At 33.4% G+C, this 22,981-nt stretch overlaps 1 protein-coding gene across 13 annotated transcripts in view; it reads right to left on the bottom strand.

Annotated features, from left to right (window-relative positions):
• RYR3 (ryanodine receptor 3) overlaps positions 1–22,981 on the bottom strand; it is a 193,859-nt gene that overhangs the window by 15,785 nt on the left and 155,093 nt on the right. For 11 of the 13 annotated variants that reach the window (XM_064424152.1, XM_064424155.1, XM_064424159.1 and 8 more), the window contains 20 exons: positions 22,194–22,325; positions 21,283–21,395; positions 17,247–17,343; positions 15,543–15,652; positions 14,682–14,733; positions 13,959–14,009; positions 13,570–13,669; positions 13,289–13,368; positions 12,849–12,925; positions 11,144–11,217; positions 10,877–10,894; positions 10,309–10,389; positions 9,820–9,908; positions 9,316–9,444; positions 8,881–8,985; positions 7,821–7,902; positions 6,154–7,475; positions 2,833–2,891; positions 1,674–1,842; positions 991–1,077 (listed from right to left, as the gene is read on the bottom strand). In XM_064424152.1, the coding sequence (XP_064280222.1) occupies positions 991–1,077; positions 1,674–1,842; positions 2,833–2,891; positions 6,154–7,475; positions 7,821–7,902; positions 8,881–8,985; positions 9,316–9,444; positions 9,820–9,908; positions 10,309–10,389; positions 10,877–10,894; positions 11,144–11,217; positions 12,849–12,925; positions 13,289–13,368; positions 13,570–13,669; positions 13,959–14,009; positions 14,682–14,733; positions 15,543–15,652; positions 17,247–17,343; positions 21,283–21,395; positions 22,194–22,325 (3,027 nt within the window). The remainder of the gene's footprint in view (positions 1–990; positions 1,078–1,673; positions 1,843–2,832; positions 2,892–6,153; positions 7,476–7,820; positions 7,903–8,880; positions 8,986–9,315; positions 9,445–9,819; positions 9,909–10,308; positions 10,390–10,876; positions 10,895–11,143; positions 11,218–12,848; positions 12,926–13,288; positions 13,369–13,569; positions 13,670–13,958; positions 14,010–14,681; positions 14,734–15,542; positions 15,653–17,246; positions 17,344–21,282; positions 21,396–22,193; positions 22,326–22,981) is intronic. The other 2 variants (XM_064424158.1, XM_064424165.1) reach the window with 1 other exon arrangement.

Below are 22,981 nucleotides of genomic sequence, written 5' to 3'. Positions count from 1 at the left end.
TGTATATTTGAAGTCCATCTTCTCTAACCCTGTGGGAAAGAAAGAAAGCGACAAGGGGAAAGCCCTAAACAGCCATGATATCTTTCTCCTGGAATGTGCACGTACGTTCTGCCCAGCTCCCAAGAGCTTTTTACATCTTTACCTGCCCTGCCTCTGAGAATGTAGTTGTGTTATAGGAGATGCATTTTGATGTATTTGAGAACAGGACTCAGTTATTTATAGACTGAATGTTCAGCCAGCTGCTTTTGTTGTTGCAGTTTTTGGTTTAAGTAACAGAATAAGTAATAGAATATGTAATATTGGAAAACACAAGGTTCATCAGCTTATTACAACTTTCATTCTGTATCTAGGAGGGGAAAATCAAAAGGTCCAAATTTCAGGATATAGATAAATCAGAACTCTTCTCCCAGACTTCAGTGTGGAAAGGGGGGGAAAATGAGGCATTTATGGATGAGAATTCTCTTTATTGAATTCTAGCCTGTTTCATTTTAAGATTGTGAAGATTCATTAAAGAAATTGGTGGAGGCTGTTGAGGATGTTCTACTTTGTGTCATCTGGTGTTATACATGAGAACCTGAAGCAACTCAGGTGAACCTCTAAGATTAAGTTTAAACTGTGCATGTATAGCCTTCTTCATCAGTGAGCTAGACAAAAAGAGCTCTAGCCTGCTATAAAAAAGAAGTAACGGAGAATAACCAGATTAACTGAAGTCTTTTAATATCTTGAGAAGAAATTAAAGAAAAATATTTCAACAATTCTGACATTTGAATAATTTTAGTAGATTTCAATTTTTCCAGAACAAGATCAACAGTCCAAACAATAACAGACTTATGTGATTAAATGGAAAAGTGCCTAGAAACTCAACTATAAAGGAGAAATTAAAAATCTCTTTTCATTCAGCCTGAATAAAATAAAAACAGAATAATACAAACATTAAATTAGTGTATCTTCTGGTACTAACAAAATATTTAAAGAACAATGGTACCTTACCTTGTAAAACAGAAGAATAAAATTGATGGCAAATGCAACAAATAGAGCAAGAAACCTTAAGTTGTAAAAATTTCTTGCCAAGTAATGCTGAAAGTAAAAAATAAAAAGTAATTAAACGTAGCCCGTGAGTAATACGAAAAGAAGAAAAACAGATAGCAAGCTTTTAAAAACAGTAAATACATAATTGTGTTTTCTTCACACACCAGTTATAATAAGCAAGAGCATTTCTTGGCAGCCTATTCCCCTTTTTCATGATAAATGGAATTTAAATAATGGCCTTAAAATTATAAGTCAGAAAACACTGAAATGGAAGAAGTGTGGAAAGATATGTTAGAATACTACAAAAAACTACTTGAGAGTTCTCAGAGAACTCAACATTTTGTGGCTTTTAAGAACAAAGAAAAATACAGAGTAGAATGAAAGATTCTCGAAGTTAGATTGTGGAAAATAGGGAGCTCCTAAAAAGGAGCTCAAGAGGATAATGTGTCCTGTTACAAATTACACACAGAAACACTTAATTATATAACTCTAAAAAGTATTATAAAATCACAACAAACTGACTACAGCCAATCATCTGAACACTCTTACCAAACTTTCCTTTTTGATGACTTTTCTCTCTTAATTATCATAAAAGGGTTTTATAAATAAATATTCAGCAATTAAAGAATTTAAGACAAACTTACAAGCATTTTTGTCTGATAAATTTCCAAAGCTTTGAAGAAGTTAGCCATAACAGCCTCTGGTTTCTCAATTTTTTGTCCATGCCTTCTCTTCTTTTTCTTCATTTTCCCCTCTTCTAGCTGCTCTGATTGTACTTCCTTTGCTTTATCTTGTTTCTCACCATCTTCCATGCTAGAAGAAAGGTTAACTAAACAAAAATATCTAGCCAAATGTAGATGCATTCATTTCGAATGAATTTGAGTTCATAAAATTTGGCTTTAAAATTTAGTTTTTATACTGTATGTAGCATTAGAGCAATTTAGTTACTAACACAAAAAACCCAAAACCTGGATTTCCATATGTGTGACATAATGTTGAAGCATCAATATGATTGTCAATATAGACCCTTATGGCATGCTTTAAAAAAAATTCACTTTGGCAGACAGGAGAAAGATTATTGACTCTGAAGTAAATATTTTAAACATGAAGCAAAATGGAAAAAAAAAAGACAAAAATATAATTATGTATAGCTTTTGAATCTGTAAGAATCTCTAGGACACCTTTTGTGTGTCTCTACAAAATATTTCAATCTGTTACTACAATGTGACTGCAGGTCCAGGCAGACAGGATGCTCCTTAATAGTAGCATGCTGCTAAAGCAAGATAAGCATTTTAAATATTGTTTAGGCAGTCATATATAGGATGACTGGACAAAGGAATGTATCTGCTGTCAAGAACTGATAAAACAGAAATAAATAAAAATAGTTGGGTTAGTTAAATCTTGTGTTTAAATGGTCCGTTGAAAATTCCATAAAAATTGTAGTGGGTAGTAGGGAAACCAGAAAGCATGATAAGTTGCAGAGGTTTATAAGACTGGTGCTCATTTTTAAAGGAAGTTTTGGGGATTTTTATGTGAATTATTAAAAAGACAATAGCCACAGATCTGTATATGCATAATTGTCAAGGACCACAAAAATCAGATTGCCATTGTGTTGCCTAGTGACATGGTCTGCCGTCTTTTAGTATATTTGCAAAATCCTTAGTATATTTTCAAAATACTGATGAGACAAAGTGTACAGAAAGTTATTTGAATACCGAGCATTTATTGTGTTATTTTTGGCCAAATTGTTTAGCATTAGGAAGTACCAAGGAGTTAAACAGTAATTTTGTAAAATTAACTTACTCTGCCTTCTCAGCTTCTGCTTTTCTTTGTGTTCCAGCTTCTTTTGCAATTTCAGATATCTGCAAAAAGTATTTTAAGTGTCAAAAATTATCTATTCAAATAAAATTCTACTCACTTTAGTTATTGTCTTCTAAGAAACAAACAATAATATTTTTATAGAACACTTTTAAAGTGTTTGATTTTTAAAGATAGGGAAATCAGGCTATATTTTAACAATGAAAAAGGCAGAATTTTTTCTGTATAGTGTTATCAATACTCTAACTAGTCCAGTTCACTGAACAACTTAATTATACACAGTGATCAGGCAAATTATGTGACCAGCTGAGGATGATCCAGATCATACAGCCAGATCATATCCTGATACTAAAGTCACCTACAAAGACTCAGTGGAATTACTGATTGAAACAAGAAACAATATATAATGTTATCATCAAACATCTGAAAAATATCTGTAACTATCAGATATTACAAAACTCAATTACTTGGCCATGATCAAGTAGTGCAACTGAAAACAGACAAATACTTGAAGAACTTCTACTTAAACAATGTATTCTTCAAGCTGTTTATCTTACCTGGGCTGATGGTTCATTAAACCTTTATTGGCACACCACACAACCCTCTTTAGTGCTGTGTTTACAGATTTCCCTTGGGATAAGGAAGAACCAATACACAGTTTTACAGATGGCTAACTGCAGCAAAGAAGCTGCAGCGGGTCTGGATGTTAAACACCTTTAGGTTTGGTGTTACAAGATCAAGGTAAACTAATTTCAAATGCAGTTGGAGTATCTAAGCTTCAATGGAAGTCCAAGAGATGTGGGCCTTGACTCAGAAAAAAATCGAAAGGGCTGAAATTTGTCTCCATTCGCTTTTTCAAAAACCTGTCCTAACTCTTAATCCTCTTCTGTATTCTCTTGAAGCGCTTAGAGAGAGTTGTCTCTTGGTCCTACATTTCCAGTTAACACATATATGCACTGATCTAAAGTTTCTGCCACTACTCATCTGGATGCCTATCTCTCACAAGTACCTGGGAAAAGGATATAGGAAAGAATTTATTAAGTTGATCTTCCCTTCTGTATCTCACATATTATCTGTGGAACCTAGTAAACAATGCAGGTATAACTCTTTCTTAAACAATCTCCCCTGAGATCTCAAGCTGGTGGAGGGTAATTGAGAGATCATATGATCATGCCTGGTTCTTCTAATGGGTAGGGGTGGTAGGAGAATGAATAAATCCCTATACTTCTCATCCATATATGCTCTCTCAATTTTCTCTTTTCCAGGCTGAAGAACCTTAATTTACTTAATTCCATATAAGAGGTTTGTTCAATATGGAATTTTAACAGCTCATTGATCTTTACTGAATCTTTTCCAGTTTTATCACACTCTTTTTGAACTGAGAGAACCTGGTCTTCAAGACACAGATTAATTAAGATTCATGGAGCATAATAATGTGGGGGCTTCCTCTCTTCCTTTCTCAACAATTCAGAATTTCAGTTTGCTTGACTGACATTATCATTGAACTGATAATGTTGTACAACTCAATTCTATTCCCAAGATTTCATACTTGAACAGTAACAATGAGATCAAAATGAAGCATTTTACAGATAGAAAAATTTTCCTCCTGTATTCATCACTTTCCTGATTTTTATCTGTTATTTTAAGGTAACTTCACAGTTAGCTTTTTATTTTATTCCTACCTATAATTCGATTTATCAGCAAACTGTTATGTCACTACTACTTTTCTAATTTGTGAACCTACATAACTCTCAGATTCCTGTAGAGCCTTACAGTAAAAGTGAACTCCTGAAAGGCTTCATCATATATGATTCCATAGGTTATTTTGCAGTTTCTTTGGCTATGTGGTAAATGTCACTGACCTTACCAGTACACTTTTGTAGCATATAGACCTGATTTTCTATTTCTATCCATTTGTGTGAGTTATATCATTGCAGATGCCTAAGAACAACATAGTGATTTCCTGAAGGGAAGTTTTGATTCTTACACTGCTGTTTCTGCTTTGAGCTCCACTTATTCTTTATATCCACTCCTCTAACTAGATTATGTGAGCATTTATATACACAGTGTGAAATGAATAGCAATTCCTGTAATACAGAATTAGTGCAAACATTGCTTTGGTAAGTTGCACTAGATAACATACCAAAGATAAAGCTGGATAAATTGCATAACTGACTTCACATTGAATGACTCAAACTATCTGCAAAAATTACAGAGCATTTTCATCAGTAATATCAAACACATCTGTAAGAAATGTATAAATCAAAATTAAGCAAAGCATATTCTAAAGTGTTTATTCAGATCTGAATGAAAATACTTACTTCAACTATTGAAGAAAATTCTAATGTGTTTACTTATACCTGCCAAGATTCTTGTGTTAAAATAGTTATTTTTAAATACCAGCCACCTTATATTTATGCTAATGAGACAGGATTTTAATAGACTGTAACTTTTAAGTCCACACTTAAAAATGGTTTAATAAACACACAAGAAAAACAAATGCAAAAATTTAGTTCCGTTTAGGCAAGAACCAGAATCTGGAGAAAAATATACTAATGAAGAGAAAATAATGCCGTAAGAAGTTGCACAGTTTAGATTTATCTTGAAGATATCTGGAAAGTATATCATAAAAAGGTGGGTTAATGATGAGAGAAAAGATGTTTTTGAATAACAAGTAGGAACAGACTGAGATGTAAAGTGAAATATACTGTCTTCCAAATATGATCAATAAATTGGTTTTGACGTTTAGTTCTATCCATTTTAACACAGAAAAATATTCCCTTTAGTCAGGCTGAGTTGAACAAACTATATGTCTTATAAACCAGATAAAATTAAATAATTGCATGATAAACATTAAACTAACAATAAATTCAGGCAAATATATTTCAAATAATAAGGAAAAAAGGATACTAAATTGCAAGTAAAGCACATAGGCATTATTATGGAGATAATAAGTTGTAAAAGTAATTGAAGTACACTGTGAAAAAATGGAGTATCCAGAATAAACAAGACCATAAATCATTTAAAGCAAAAACCATGACTAGAAATTTACTAGTAGTTTATGTCTTGAATAAAGTCCAAATGAACAGTAACAATAGTAACAATTTACTGCACTGAAATCTAAACACTGAAACACTTAAATTTCCTGTTGGTTTTTAAATATGTAGAGATTATAAAGTAAGTTCTAACTGATAATATATATTAATCAGTTAAATATAAAATAAATCTCTTATTAACATTCAGTAGTTTATTACTGTAATTAATAATTATTAATATTATCTTAACTACAAAATCTCTTTAATTTACCTGTAATCTTTTTTTCTTATGAACTGTGTTTTCCAAAGGTGTTTGGATCTCAGTACCAAGGATTTCTGCAATATCTCCAAGTCCAGCATCATGACCATGTTTAGATCCTTCTTTCTTTGTAGGAATGCCAAAAATGTCTGCGATTATGTCATTTTCTCCCTTTTCACTCTTCACGAACTCCCCAAGTTCAGCTCTTATGCCATGCTCAGCACCTTCAGCTTTTTCTGCTTCCATAACATCATCATGGATTCCAAACTGTGTTGGATCAGGCATATCCCCTAATATTTTTGTAACTTTTATGTTTTTGGCTCCTTCAACCAGGCCACCCCCAAATACAGTGCTCCAAAGAATCTGGAATATCCCCCACACTATAGAAAAGAACATTTGGAATGTCCCTACAAATAGGATCCAGAAAAAGGAGAAAAACACTTTCACCATCTCTTTTATTGTCATCTTTTTTACTTTCCTGTATTGTTTCCTAAGGTTCTTCACAGTGACCATTTTCAAAAAGTTGGCAATATTCTTCTTCACTGCAACACAGGCCACTGCAAAAGCTGAAGCAGGTTCCAGGGACTTTTCTTCTTCCTCATCATCTCCAATATCCACTACATAAGCAGGCTCTGCCTCTTCCTCCTCCTCAGGCCTCTCAGATGAATCTGTTTCAGAGATCTGGGATGCTAACTGCATTTCAAAAATGGTGTCTTCACAAAAATTCACAAAGAGTTCCATTTTTTCTTGCTCTCCACCTTCATTTACAACATCGAATATGAACTGTCTTTTAGATTCCTTCACCTGTGGCTTCTCCCACTGCATTCTACTGGATTCACTGATTTCAAAGTAAACTCTTTCTATTTTTTTGGCCCCACCCATTATTTCAATACGGCCAAGGTATGGTTCAAAGTAATTCAGAACACTTTCTGCAGGCTCAAGTAAGCTCTGAAGGCGTGGATCATTAGGCATGTGCTCTGAAAGATTTGTTAGCAATACTACTACATTAAATCCGATGTCTTTGGCTGGTTCATGGAATCTTTCCACAAAGTCAATGTAATTAAACATGTCATTTTCATCAGCTTCTGTACAGGACAGCAGGAATTCAATCTCTGACTGTATGTATTGCTTTTGAGCCTCCATTGATTTCTGAAATTCCTTCTTGGAAATGATTCCTTTACCATCTGGATCATACTCTTTGAAAGCATCTGAATTAGTCAGATCTTTTAACTTCAGGAACATGTCAAAGAACTTCAAAATCATTTCTACATTGCTAGATGATTCTACAAGCGTGTCCACCATTTGTTTTCCAATAGTTCCGTTTACAACGTTACCTAAGTAGTGTATTATAATAGAAAGTTATTTGACAGCTACATTTTAAAAAATGACATTTCATATTTGTGCTGAAAACAGAACAAAAATGTTCTTAAATATTAGTATTTTTTCTTCAAATGTGCTTTTCTCGAGCAGCCCTCTATTTCATGACTATGTGTATTCCAGAATAATTCTTAAATAAATGTGAAGAATGTCTTTTCCCCCAAAGATTAAATAAAGACAATTAAAAAGCAGTTTTGAAAGATGAACATAATAATAGTTCTTTACACTAGGAAGTGAGAATAGTGCTTTACACTAGGAACGGGAGATAATCATATTTGACCATAAAGAAAAACAGATACAACCTTCAAGCAGTGACAAGAGCATCACTACCATATCCTTTAGTAGATCTAGCAGTTCCTTAAGCAATTCAATCTGAGCAGAATCCTAATAAAAAAAGACCAAAAAAGAACTGTAAGATTGTTTTTAATTTGTATTTATATGGAAAACTAAATAAATTTAGAGTGAAATGGTATTAAAGATGATCAACTAAATTTCATTTGCATTATTCAGCAACATTTCATTGTAATTTTATTATGATTGCTATCAGAAGTCTAATACAACACGTAACTTACTGCAGCAGAGGTATTAACACCATAAATTTAAGCTTTAATAAAACATTAAGGAATGCCAAAGTAGAGGTAAGGGACAGCAGAAACAAACAAATAAAAAAATTGGTTGCTACACAGATCTGAAAGTATCTGTCTCAGAAGAAATCCCTCCTTTTTTGCTTCACTGGCAATATTTAATGGCATAATGCATTACCACTCAAAGAGAACTAGAACTGTTTTAATTACTGTTCTGTAATTAAACTAGTTTAATTACACAACATGGTAAGTCTAATGTAGATTTGTGTTTGACATTAAGGCCCTAAATACTATTCTCACAATTCTCTTATACTTCTATAGGGTGGGAAGAAATTTTGTAAGTCAGAGGACAGCAGAGACACTGAATAAGAAAGGAAATTACTCTGCACTGTTGCATTCAGTGCAGAGCTTGAGTGCATGGATACATTAAGCAGAAGTCACAGAACACAGGATTCTGATGTGGAGTGGGACTGTGCTCTGTACAGTGAAATGAATGCTGGCTGTGGCCCCATGCTCAGTGTCCTTGATTAATTAACTGGGTAAGTTGACCAAATATCACACTCCCTCCCTGTTTGGGTCTTTCCCAGTTTTTCTCTTGGCCCACTTATGTTCAGTGCTTTTAATGTTGTTTCTGCTCTGACAGATCCTCAAGTTTTGGCAAGAGGAAGGAAGGGACCAAACTGCCACATTCATTGTCAAAAATGTATAATTGAGCTGTAAATGTCAAGTTTGGTTTTAGTGAAGGCGAGTGCACAGTGACAATTAATGTTGAAAATACCTGTGAAAGTTTCATTTGCATATTGGCAAACACATGAAGAAAGCCAACAACTGCATCCCACAGCCTACTGTGAGCCAGACTCTGTTGATTACCTATGCAAGGGCCCTAAAAAAAATAAATAAAAACACACTTTTTATTTATGTCAAATAAACCAAAACAAATAAAAAAGAGGTTTCAGGCAAGCATGAAGCTACTTGAGAAGGTTTTCCAAGACCTCTGGGTATCTAGTGCATAAATACTGAATTGTATCCTGTTAAATATATAGCTGTTTGCATGTTTTAGTTTTCACTTTACACTGGTTCAGTGATTCCATGTGACTTTATCAAAATTTTTTAATGTAAGTGCAGAGCATTTATAAATTGATGAAAGAACATGATCATGCTGTGTGAGCATGGAACTTCTCTGTTAGTACCTTGAGAAACACATTCTGTTTACCTGGATATATTCTGTAAGAGAATTGAATATTTGTTTGGTGACAGCCAAAGCTTTAGAAAAGTTACGTTGTCCTGATTCATCAATGACATCCTTTCCTGAATAGTACCAATAGAAGTCACTGATGGATTCCTAAGGAAAAAAACAATGTCACATTTTTTGGTTTTGAATACTCTATGCAGTGTTTACTGCCTGCATTTATATCACCAAAACTTGAATCAGTAATTCAGATGAAATTTAGCATATCTGTGTCCATCTATTTCTCATTACAATAATATTTTTCACTCTTTTCAGAAGTGAACAATGAAATCCATTATCAAACATCTGATTCCACACAGAATTCTGAAATGTCATCTGTTTTCAAAGGAAAAAAGATATGGAAAAAAACCGCCTCTTCATTTTAGGTATCTCTTTAGAGAGAATTTTTACGTTTGATTCCAATAAATTGTGAATCTAAACTGAAGGAAAGCCAACGTTATGCTCCATTTTCATCTGTTTTCTCCTCACCTGAAGACGCAAGAGATAGTCAACAGTACTAATGATAATATTCACTGTTGTGGTGTTGCCCATCTGAGTACGTAAGTAATTTTGAAAATCTGAAATAAGAAGTGATTTGTGCTTGGTTAGTATACAAAGGAAAAAAAATACAACAACATTATTTTTCTATTTTCATGGGGAATGCCATATTTTTAAATATCTTGTTGGATACAGATGCTTACGTCACAGAAATTCAACTTTAGATCCAATGTATGTCTATCTACCCAACTGAAGAATTGTTATCCAGGTGACTCGGAACAGGCTTTACTAGCAATATGCTAAACACCGAAACTAAATTAAGATTTAAAAAATCAAATTGAACTCTGCAATTCAAATTGCTGTCATGCCAGTTTCCCCTCAGGAAACTTAATGCATTAGAGGAAAATATTGGTTCTATTGCACTCTGTTTAGGAACAGACTCACCACACATTTTCTACAAAATTAATTCTGTTCTCTTACCATTGTTATGCCCTTCACAGAGAAGTTGCAAAAATCTAAATAGATCTCGAGTAAATTCATCATGCTGCAAGACTTTTTCACCTTTAAAATATATAAATACAATGATTATGTGACAATTGTTATGATTGATTATGCAGAACACATAATCCTACAGTAACCTTTTAAACTGGAATTTTAATAAAAGAACCAGTATTTAAAAGCGTTAAAGCAATTTAAAAGAAACAGACTGATAATAATGAAAAGAAAAACTGAGACAGAAAAAGCAGAGCCAAAGTATTTAGCACTCCAATGCATCCATGGTTAAAAAAACAACACTAATTAGAAAAAAAAAGGCAACAGGATATATATCTAATAAGTAAATTGTTAGTCATAACTAAAATCATGCCTTAAATATGAGTGATACTTCTTTAATAAGCATCAAACTCTTTATTCAAGCTAAACACACAACCTGCTGCAGACCATAAAGCTAAACCTAAAGAAATCTGAGAAGATGCAATGAGAGATTTCTCTCTGTATTTGCAACACACTTTTGCAACAATAGTATCAAAAACTGTAAACCCAAACATACCACGCTCACGAACGATGACTGTGGATCAAAGAAAAATAACAAGAATACAAGATAAGAATATTGGAAGTTACAATATTTTTCTTAAAAATTATTGCTAAAGATATTGTAAAAAAAAAAAAAAAAGCATATTCAGAACCCAGAGCCTAGAATTACTTATAGTAATTTTAACAACAGAAACCTCAAGCCACAGTAAACAACAGTTCAAGTTAAAGAAGGAAGCACAAGTAATGTTTGAAGCACTACTGGTATCAATTTCATTCTACTTACGAGTTCCTTCTTCAGTGACCATTCCCAGGCCTTCCGCTTTATTCTGTCTCTCAAACGCATTCAAGTCAAGAACACTTATATTTAAAGAAAATAAAAACAACAGCACAAACAGGAAAAAGGATTATAGTAACCAATGGAAAATCATTTTCATCTGCAAAATTTCTAGAGGCCTTCAACAACTACTCTTGACCCACTACGACATGCATGCCTCATATTTTATTTAATACTTTTATTTAATACAAATGAGCTTTGGATGAAACTAAGGTCCAGTGTCCAATTCTGACAAGAAATGGGTCTCAGGTCATATCTCACCACTTACCTAACTTCCCTCCTGATAATGACATTCACAGTTTCATGCACAAATGAGGAGTGGAAAAGGAGCCTGAAATATTACTCTTTATGTTGATTTAAACCTACCACCAAAGGAGACTACTGCTGTTGTTTCTCTCTCACACTCTTTTCCACCAAGTTGTCACTATTACTTTTATTATATTGTTTCTGTATATATTATTCATGGTTATATCATTCAGAAGATGTATGGAATTTCTGATTCTATATGCACAAGAAAGAAATGTAATCAGAGGTTCCATCTCTTCCAAGGTCCAAAGACACTGATATTTGAATTTTATTTTGTTAACTTGGCATACATAGCTCAGCACATGGAATAGCAAATCATGATTCTTACCACCAGCTGGAATACTTTCATTCAAACCCTCCAATAAAATTCTACGTTACCTAATTTTAGTTCAGTTAAATAGAAATGCAGTCACATATGCAATCTAGTGACATCATTAAAACCAAAATCATTTCTTAAAACATCATTTTAATTTTCTTATCATGTTCAAGTAATCTTATCAATACCTCTTTTAATGAAGTCCTGAATAATACATATACACAATTGGTAATAATATCACAGCAGGGCCTGTTTGAGCAAATCCCTGCTAAAGTGTTCTACATAAATGAAAAAATGACAAGGCAGAGATTATTTAATTAGGCTGCAACTATTCAACAATAATTTCTGCAATGCAGGTGACAATTCCTTCCACATTTTAATCTCTATTCATACAGCTCCTCCACTTCTAATTCCCAGTCTACTCCTTCAGAACCCTTCTCGTTCTTTAAAAGGGTGAAAAAAGGAGGTTGTCTACTGTAAGAGTAATCAAAAACACCAGAAATTTTCTATCTTCTGCATGGGAGTCTTTTACCTAAACTAATTTGAACTGTTTTATCAAGGGAATGGACTATTAGAGTCTCACTGATCACATGCCAACTTTAACAGATCTGATACATATGCAGAGGATTCAGAAGAGGCAGAAATTATGCAACTCGCAAGAAATGTGCCAAATCTGAAGCTTAGTAAAGCTCCCCTGGCCTGTCTCTCCTTTAGTGTGGCTCTTCTCTATCCTTGGAACTTATCAGACAAAAACCTTGAGGGATCTAGGATCAGTAAAGGAGGCATTATATTTTACTTTTCTGTCTCTTCATAATAAGTCTTCAAAAGCATGTGCAGTCTTTTGCTTTATTTTCTCCTTTGGAAGAATAGCCTAAAGGATTAACAGGCTATTCCTCTGATTCACAAAACTTTCCCATAAGAGTTCTACAACCTGTGACTGTAATTTTAATCTAACACATCCTCCTGCACTGAGCAATAAGCCAGTGAATATGAATAAAACAGATCCTGTAATAATTCAATTTATGGTTTTACCTGCAGGACTGCATCAAGCCAGAAAGGCTTTGAAAAAATCCAGCATCCTTTTTCTCCTTCAGGTAGTCTAGCATTTTCTAAATGTTGTATATTTTTGAAGGGAAAAAATACAACATTAAAAATATATACAATAAAAAATAACTAGCAATTAATTATTAATTAATATTTATAAACTAAAATAAAACAGTAAAGGTAATAAGTACCCTTATAATTAATTATATTGAAATTAGATTAATTTAAAAGTTCCTGAATTAGTGCCTTGTAGTGCAAATCACTGGCAAAAAATAATATAATTGTTCTTGCACCAAAATTACACTGATATTTCTTCACTGTTTGGCTTAAAATTGAGTACATTAACTTTAACAACAGGACACTAAAATTCTCAAAATTGCTCGCCTCATTTATGCAAGCAAGACTCACAGTAGTTGGAAATGCATTACCTGTTGAACTATGGTGTTTCCACCATTTAGAATAGCAATACCAAGTTTCAGTGTTTCAACAACCATGGGTCCTGTCTGACCTGTCAAAACAAGGATACACTCCTTAAAACTTGCAGTTATGAGCTCTTCAATCAGAAATGCAGTCTGGAACTTAGTGCAGTTGTTACTGACATTTATTTTACCTCATTCAGTGTTGTATAGAAGCTTTTTATGATATTTACATGATAGCTACAATGACATAACACACCTGTGTATACTTCAAAGATATCACAGAGCATTACCTTTGCTTGCACTAATCATTTGAAGGACCATCTCAGCAGCTCCTCGATCATGCAAGCGAGCTTGCTGATAGAGAGTTCTCTGCTTTTCCATTTCTTTCTCCTGGGTTTGGGAACAAAATGAGAACAGACTACAGATTGGAATGGATCCAGAAAAAATAGGAAGATGAGAAATCTGAAGTTGTTGAAGACCATCTGCCTCTAAAATCCATGGGTTGTTTGAATCCAAAGCTTCAAAACACCCCATCTTTCTTTAATATGAATAACCTAGCAAACCAGCTTGCTGTGTTCAACACACAATGTGCTGTACTATTTTTGCATGTATTCCAGTGGACATATTTAAAGTACTTCTACAATAGATTATGAGAAAGAAATGTTATTTAAACTCTCACCTCAAATGTCTTTTCTTTTTCTTCATCTCCCTCTTCTTCTTCCTGACAGCTCTTTTGATGTTAAAAACAGAAATCACAAGATCTTGCTTATTAACAAACATAATGCCTACTTTTGCTATAGTATTTCTACAAAAATTGCCAAATATTTTTCTCAAGCTATTACTAAAGATGTTAAGAAGATTTTAAAAACCTTTAATTGTACATAATTGTGCTTATCGGCACTAAGAAGCTGATAGTCCCTAATGTGGAGTATTTCAGGGTATTCATCCAACTACGTACACACCCTGTAACTGCAGGGTGCATAATCTTGTGCCATATCTCTATAGCCATGATATTTCTCTTCACAGTCAAGCTCTCATCACAAATCAGCTGTAATCAATATGTTGCAAAATCTGACTTTGACAGATTCAAGTATTAACCCAAAAATAATTACCCAAATAATAAAGATAACTTATGGGTTTAAACTGCTTTAAAAGGAGTTAATCATATGCAAAAAGTGTCAAGTGAAAGGACTGCACCGACTGAAATTTTATAGTATTGTTTTAACATAGGAAATTTCTCATTATACATATATGTAAAACTCTGAACAGCATTTGCTTCATTAAAAATACAGAAGATACTATCAAGCAGTCCATGTAAGAAAGAAAACTTTTAAGAAGCATCTAAAATTAATGGGAAGTACCTAAATGCAGTGAGGGATGGAGCTTGAAATTATGTACTTACTTTTGCCATCATGGCAGAATAGGCAATATATAGAGGATCGTGTCCTAGATTGCTGTGAAGAATAAAAAGATTTTAAATTCTTTTATGATATAGTAATATAAAGATTTCGTATGACTACCTTTTTTATTAAAGGGTATTTTATTAAAGTAGTCTACTTGAAAAGCTATTAAACTTGAAAATTGTGTCATGAAGGACTTCTCTTATCTAAATCCAAATCTCTCAGTTTTTACTCAAACAATTTAGAGGTATATTTGTGCATTCAACTTAGTCATTTTGGGTCATCATTGGCTGTTGAAGGTGCAGAAAAGTGATATGGAAATATAAATTAGAATAATTATATCTGTCAGATGGCAAGATTTTATTAGTCATACTGAAAAAGTATATGAAAGTCTGGAATACGCATAAAAATCTAATTCAAATCAATAATCTAAAGTCAAAGCAGAAGCTGGCAATGAGATTCATAAACATCAACAGAACCTTTTCTGACTTACTGAGTGAAATGTAATGAATACTAAAACCAAGAACACACATCTATTAATTATCAGGAGAGACCAGGGCAAGGTAGTCTGATTAAACCTGCAGTTCCTGTAGAATTTGTGTTTCCATGCGAAGTCATGCTCAATCATTTCTGCACTTGGTATTTACCAAGCTTTTAAAATGTCAAAAATAGTCAATATATATCTCAATGTAAAGGTTATACTGAGTTAAATACATGAAAACTCTAGTGAAACTAAGAGGGAAAAAGGTATTCACCATGTACAATAATGAACTACACTTATGTTAAATCACTTTGGTAATGTTACTAAAAATTCAGCTACTGTGTGCTTTCACTCAGTGGGCTTTTCCACACAGCTCTTTTACCTTCTTTCTGTAAGAGCACTGCGACTAAAATAGAGGATAATCTGATGAAGTGGGTCAGGATGGTTTTTCTCAGTCTCTTCTTCTTCCTCTTCATCCTTTTTTGGAGATGTCTGTCTCAAGATTTAGAATATAAAAGTTAAGCTTCATAAGTAAGAAGAAAATTCAGTAATTAAATTTAGGAAAGGATTTCAGTAATTTTATTCTATCCAATTTGTATTAACTGCCCATATTAATCTTATTCAGGAGTTTACAGCATAACCTGCAACATTATGTGCCTGTATGATTCAGAAGAGATAAGAGTATATGGTTTTATTAATTGTTTTTGTAACTTTAGAATTTTCTCATTTGCAAGGTATTGAGAATGAGACAGGGGAAGTCTTGGGGAAGCCTTATTCAAGAGTAATCATGCATCTCCAGTTGACCCGAATTGAAAGGAAGTTCTAGTTCAATTATTTTGTAGTAGATACTGGAATAATTTTTAATAACATCATCAGATACATCCTATTCAGACTAGCATTAGCTACACTCTTTTCATATATCATTTCTAAGTAACCTTGGTTCCATTAATGCTAATTATTGTAAACTTCAAACATTTTTTGGCAGTTAAAAATATAACATAGTTAGAACTGGCCAAAGATCAGATTATTACCCTTACCTTACTTGTGTTATCACATCTTGTACAGTTACTAGTTATTGCAGATTTCTTGTAATTATAGTGATTATTGTAATTACAGAAGTTCAATTTTCTTCTCTAGGAAATCCGAAAGAATTGCAGGCTCTGCTTTGATTAATGGCCTCATTCTTTCCTTTAGCAAGAAGCAACAAAGTCAAACAGAGACTGACCATGTAATTGGCCAGAGCATGGGAAGAATGTCCCTAGCCATGGCAGGGGGGTTGGAACTTGGTAATCTCTATGGTCCCTTCCATCCCAAAGCATTCCATGTCTCTACAATATCAGGTATAATGGCTCTTCAAAAAGCACAGCATGACTGTTTCTGTTAACACTGAAGCACTTCCTGATGCATCTGCATATGATCCATGGAGCTGTATATTAACTTTCATGGAGTTTAGAGATGGTGGAGATCAGCCCCTTGGAGGTATTTTTGACAAGCTAACTACATAGAGGGAAGAGAAAGAGCAGTAGGCATTCTGAACCGATGTTCACTACCAAATCCTGACGTTTACCAATTCCTTTTATCAAGTACACAGGTAAACTTCAGTTTTGCTGAATATGGCTGCATTTATTTACTTGTCCTTATGATGCATCAAAAAGGAAACAGCAAAAATAATTTGTATCAAAGTTGAAAATGTTAAAATTAATTATGCATTAAAAAATCTTAAAAGGAAAAAGGGTCAATAATATCAAGCTTTAAAAACACCCCAGAAAATAATATATACAAACATAGGAATTACCATAATGACAAAAACAGTCTGACTGTTCATCTAATCCATTTCTCTTCCCATGAATGAGTATCACATAGCTCATCTGAAGGCACAGATTGCCTTAATGCACTTCAGTGTGCATCAAAGGACAATGTCTTTTTGACCACAGCAGAAAATGACCTTATGCTCTGAAGCATAAGGATAATTATTTTTTAAGTTTATGCATACAGTACACAAAAAATAAATATATTTTATAATAGATACATAGAATACACACTGAAGTGGGCATTGAAACATATGCCCAGTTATGTCAGTACTTACAGCCAAATCCTGAACTAGTTTCTCCTCAAATGAATATTCCTCTGTTTCTATCCAAAAGTTCTGATAGCCATTGAGGAAGAGGTTAATAGAACGGTGCCTGGGGGGGTTGTGAAAGTGAGATCAAGAGGGGTAACGGAACAGAGTATAACAGCTCAGATGGTTAATGGTTAGTAAGGATACATATTTGTACAATTCTGATCCTCTGATTGGTCAGTGAAATAAAATGCAAAACATAACTAACATTCAGTGACAAACCTGCAGGTAACTTTTGAACATTCTTACTGTTTTTATACACATATGTATACATTACTTTTTATTTTGAAGGCTAAGAGAGGCCTAAAATACATTATACATGAAACTGCAAGACTGATACCTTAATGCAAGCATGAGAAAAACACACACTTGAACAGACTGAGTGAGTGGGGTATACATCTACAAGGTGTAAATCCAAATTACTATATTTAGAACATCAAGACAGCAGACATTGGCCATCAACACCAAAATAACTATCAACTGCTTTTCAGCATAGTATCTACAGATAGTCATTGCCTTCTTCCACAGAAAGAAGCCTAACCTCAGCTTCTTGTTTTCCAGTTCCAAATCAGGGCAGTCTTACCATGTCCTCAAAGAAGTTGCATTAGTAATATAAAAAACCTGCTCTAAAATGACCAATTTTAGAAAACTCTAAGTCATATTAATTGCTACTGTATACTATGAATTGATTTAACTTTTAACAAAAAATACAAGTCATGGCAATAAGACTACACATAATAACGGCAAAATAATTCCATCTTCACATTATTTTGGGGGAAAATTTTTTTCTGAGCTGCACTACATGAGGTTAGAAAGGCTCTTCCATGCAGCCTTTTCATATGCTTTTATCAGTTGCCACCAAAAAAAGCTATAAAAATGCACTGCGTATACACCTTTTAAATACAATGTGGACACGAAGCAGTGTTTTATAACGGAATGGCTGTTGAGTCAACACTTTAGGCTCACTTGCTGACACTGGTGCTGTTTTATTATCAAATTTCAAAAACTGACCAATCAGAATCCCCTCTGAAAATTGTACAAATTCATGTTTTTATGATAATATCAAATCATGGCTGGGAAGGAAGAAGTGGGCGCATAAGCAAGAGGCTCTCCACAAGTTACATTACCGTTAACTTGAGTATAAGCCTGTCATACTGAGTTTTTTCATGTACTTTTTCCAGCCAAACACGTTGAAAGGTGCTCAGGAAGAAATTGCTAATTTTGTGTCTGAAGAAAAGCATATAGGTTTTCATTGAAGAAAGGCACAAGTTAAATTCAATAAAGTAGTCAGAAAGAATGTATTGTAAACCGTGCTTGAAAAATTGCCATGTACAACTTTGCTGTATCTATGTGCATAAACAGATGACAGACATTAAGACAAAGTTTTTTCAAATGAATTTCCTTAAAACATCAAACAGACACATTTCAGAGAAAACACTTATCACATAACACACTTTTTCAAAGCCATGTACATTCAACAAACACAGAACATGAATTAGTACTTCCTAACTTAACTGATGTTTAATTCATTGTAAAATATTTTTTTTTTAAATATAGCTATTTGTTTTGTATGTACAGGTGCTTTTCATCAAAGGGAGTTCTTGCAATATTTGTGGTAGAAGTTAAAGTAATTTTTCAGTGATTTAACAAACACTTTCATATCAATAGATATGTTAATTTCTGAAATATCTCACTGAAATTCCTAAAAACTGATAGACATTAGAGTGAGTTTTGCAGAAAATTATCTTAAGCCCTGAGATTAAAATTAAATTATACTGAGAGCCAAATATCTGGAAAATTTTCAAAATAATAACCTTTTTATTTACTAAAGATTTTTCTAGGATAAATGAAAGGTTAATACCATAATATTTGTTTACTTTAAATTAATTGATTCTAACATCAAAGTAAGAACTAACACTCCCAATACAAAGCTGCAACTAAAGTGAAGAAATAGACAAGATAAAGAGCTGCATTTTAAACTCTGGATCAAAGAGATTTAAATAGTTCCTAGAACAAATCATACCCCACTTGAAATAATCTCCCTAGGGTTCAGGCATGTCTGAGCAACACTGTCAATTTAGATGATGGAGATTGTTATAATAGTGTGATAGCCTTATTTTCCTGTCAGGATCCTATGATTTATCTAGGCAAAAAGTGACTACCAGCTAGTGAACTTTAAAACTTTGGTTTGAACCTGTCAATTGAGCAATATACCCAGAAGTTTCCTCATGGCAGCAGGGTCGGCATAAATGACCTTTAAAGGCCCATTCCAACCCAAACTTTTCCACGACTTTAGGACTTTAAGTTTAAACAGTGTTTTCACTCTTGTTTGTTTTGAGAGAACACAATTAACTGACAAAAAATAGTTTTGAGGGAGTTCATTTTTAGCAGCTACAAAATAAAATAGCCGGGTAGATTTGTCTCATATTCATATTCAAATTAGGAGTAAACTGCTCCACAAAATCTATCATAAAATTTGAGAAGACAAAGCTCAATAAAAGTTTTTAACACAAAAACATTTAAAAAAAGTTACAGACAATGTAAGTGTTCCATTTCAATATGGTATTATTGAATATTTTATTGAGAATTAAAAAGTCAAGAATTTTAAGATTCATAACCCACTTTGCCTCTTGGCAAAAGGGTTATGAATTCCATCAACCTCAAATATAAAAATTAAAAGTGGTTGCTCTGTAAGGCAAAAAAAGGAGGAGCCCTTTTAACTTTTGGGTTGTCATGCATTTATTCTAAACATTTTAAGAATTTACAAAAACAGAATATGGTTGTGAAAAAAAACAACAACTTGCTCACAAAAAGGTTGTACTGAAATGGTATTTCTTCATACCACGTCCTCTTGTTTTGCGAAACACAGTTCTTGAAGATGGAAGGATTGATACTGGCTGGTTTTTTATGTTGTATTTAATCCTCTCCATTTTTTGGTTCTTTAAAGATGGCCTGGTGGTAGCATAATAACTTGGAGAAGTTACTATAGTCTAGAACTACTAATTTCCATCTACAAAGGAAGGCTGTGAAGGTTGTGTGCTTTTTGTGGTATAAACTGGCTTTTTATTTGTCCTGTGCAAATGTAATATTCCTCCAGTGTGTTGGTGGCACAGCTACAGACCTTTAGCTAAAGACCTTTACACCAAATGTGTAAATTGGCTTTAATAAAAACATTTAAAAATCCAACACAACCCTATGGTTAAATACTTTGCCAAAAATCTTTGAATAATAACATTAAACACAAAAAATGAAAAATTGCAGAAGGAGAGAAGCAAAGCTAATTAAACGCATGCTTAACTTCTATCTGAATAAAACTCAGATTTTTTGAGAAGAAACAGAATAAAGGAAGTTACTCCAGTGACATATTGTTCTGCTTATTATTCTGCTTAAAGCAGTAGATGGATCCAGGCACAGGATGCATTTTATTTTGGACTTTGTGGTATCTACATTCAACTAGAATTAGAAGCAGAGCAACATAGAAGTCTAAAATACCATTCTGCACTGCTCTGCCCCAATAGTCACTTTAATTCATATAACACTCTGATGTAGTAGCTGAAGATTGGCCAGACAAGCTACAGAGCATGAAGTGTTCATGCAAGAGGAGAGGAAGAGCCATACAAAATTAAAAAAAATAAAGGAAAAAAAAAGGAAAAAAAATAAAATCACAGGAGAATAAAGAGTAAAAAGAACAACAAATCAAAGACAAAAAAATGGACAGAAACAGCAACATCTAAATGGTTTTCACAGATAAGTTGAGGAACTATACAGAATAACTGACAAAAATGAAACATGTAATTCTTATGGTGTTTTCCCACTCAGTTATTTGCCATGAAATTACTATTTCCTGCTGTGCAGAATTAGCTGATGACTAATCAATTCTTATCTCTTAAAATTACATACACCTAACAATCAACAAACACATAGGTAAACAGACAAGCAGTGTTTGGACTCAGTAAACAATGCAAATAAAAGTTATGAAGAAATAAACCTTTCAGCCACTTACCTTGGCAGGTTATATAATGGTGCCATTCTGAAACATGCAACAACAGCCCTTTTGCGTTGTTTTGACAGGAGTTTGTGCCAAACAGCTTTTTTTGATCTCAGTGGTTGTTCAACCTATGGGAAAATATCTTCTAGTATATGCAATGGAAAATTTTCAACTTTCCTCAAAAAAATTTCTATACAGCTAGGGATTAGCTAGTTAGTGAATGCTCTGCCTCATCTTAAAAAAATGTTCTTTTGGATCTTTATTTTTTTATTAATAATGAAAAATACTGGGGACCTTCTATATAGAAATGTCTCAGTTTATTCAGACAAGAATATTTAAGATGTTAGAATACCTCGTGTGTGGGACTACTTGGTATATTTCAAAAGTTGTTATTTTGTCTGTTTCTAACAATGCATATTCAGCTCATGTGAACGTATTTCTGGGCTGTGTCAGGGATTAAATTTATGTAGGAAGAGCACAAATGCCTTCATTTTAATTGCATCAATTGGATGAACGGGCAAGCAACTCAAAAGTTGCTACAGCATCCTATGATGCAGAAATAGGAGACAGGCTAAACTCAGTATATTAAAAATAACTGCACAAGCAAATACCTCTTCCTAAAATCAAAATGGTTTTCAGCTACAGCATGGAGATAATTTGTGTGCTGTACTTCATATGACTGTTCATGCAGTTTTGTAGAAATATATCCTGAGTTTTCCCTGCAGCTAAATGGAGGCACTTCAACAGATTACATTGAAAATTTTCATATGTACACATCTGTATGTGCATGGGCATGTACACATGTACTACACCCTAAGATTTAGCTGGACACTTTAATGATGACAGTCATTGTTCCTGAAATAATCTCTGCAAGGAAAAATCTCTGTTTTCAAAAATAAACACAGTATAGACATGTGGCTTTTTACCTGCTCCAGATGATACAGAGCAGCTGATATCCTCTGCACACGTTCCACATTTTTCTCAGGGTCAGTAGGTCCATCATTCTTTAAAATGTCTTTGTAGAGATTTAGCTGCCATTTCACAGCTGGATCATCAGACTGAAACACAACATATTTCATTTGTAAGCTGCTGAATGAAGTCACTGAATTTGACCGAGACCACTTCTACTGCCATAGTATAAATAAAGAAGCTTATAAATATTCCCAGTTTCTGATCCTTTCAGACCAAATTAACATCTGCTAGGTGCTCAAAAAATGGCATTGATTCTATATATTATTGGGCAATTGAATTCAATTCTTAAACAAGGTTCTGTATTTTTATTTCATGAAACCAAATAAAGTACCTTACAACTTATTTATTCCTCTTAACTCCATTAAAAATAAGGAAGCAGATTTAGTACTGGGATTGAGTTTAATTTGCCTTTGTATTGAGAGTGGAAAGCTGTTTTTTGGAGTCTGGAAAAGACAGCTGGAATTTCAGTAGGTGAAGAGCTAGACCCAAAGTTTTTGTTTGGTTTTTTTGTGTTTTTTTTTTTGTGGTTTTTTTTTTGTGTGTGTTTTTTTGGTTTTTTTTTTGTTTTTTTCCTTGCAAGACAGAAATAGGAAAACCACATTAAAGTAGTTCTTGTGTTCACTTTAATGTATGCAAACACAAATTGATAGCAAATAGACAGTCAACTTCCATGAAAGATAAGCAAGTTACTTATTGTGTTCGAACACTGTAGGCAATGATCTGAATTATTTTTAATTTACAG

The sequence above is a fragment of the Passer domesticus genome, chromosome 6, assembly GCF_036417665.1.
Source record: "Passer domesticus isolate bPasDom1 chromosome 6, bPasDom1.hap1, whole genome shotgun sequence".
Classification (NCBI taxonomy): domain Eukaryota; kingdom Metazoa; phylum Chordata; class Aves; order Passeriformes; family Passeridae; genus Passer; species Passer domesticus.
The sequence above is the reverse complement of the archived record's forward strand: the minus strand, read 5'-3'. Positions and strand labels throughout refer to the sequence as shown.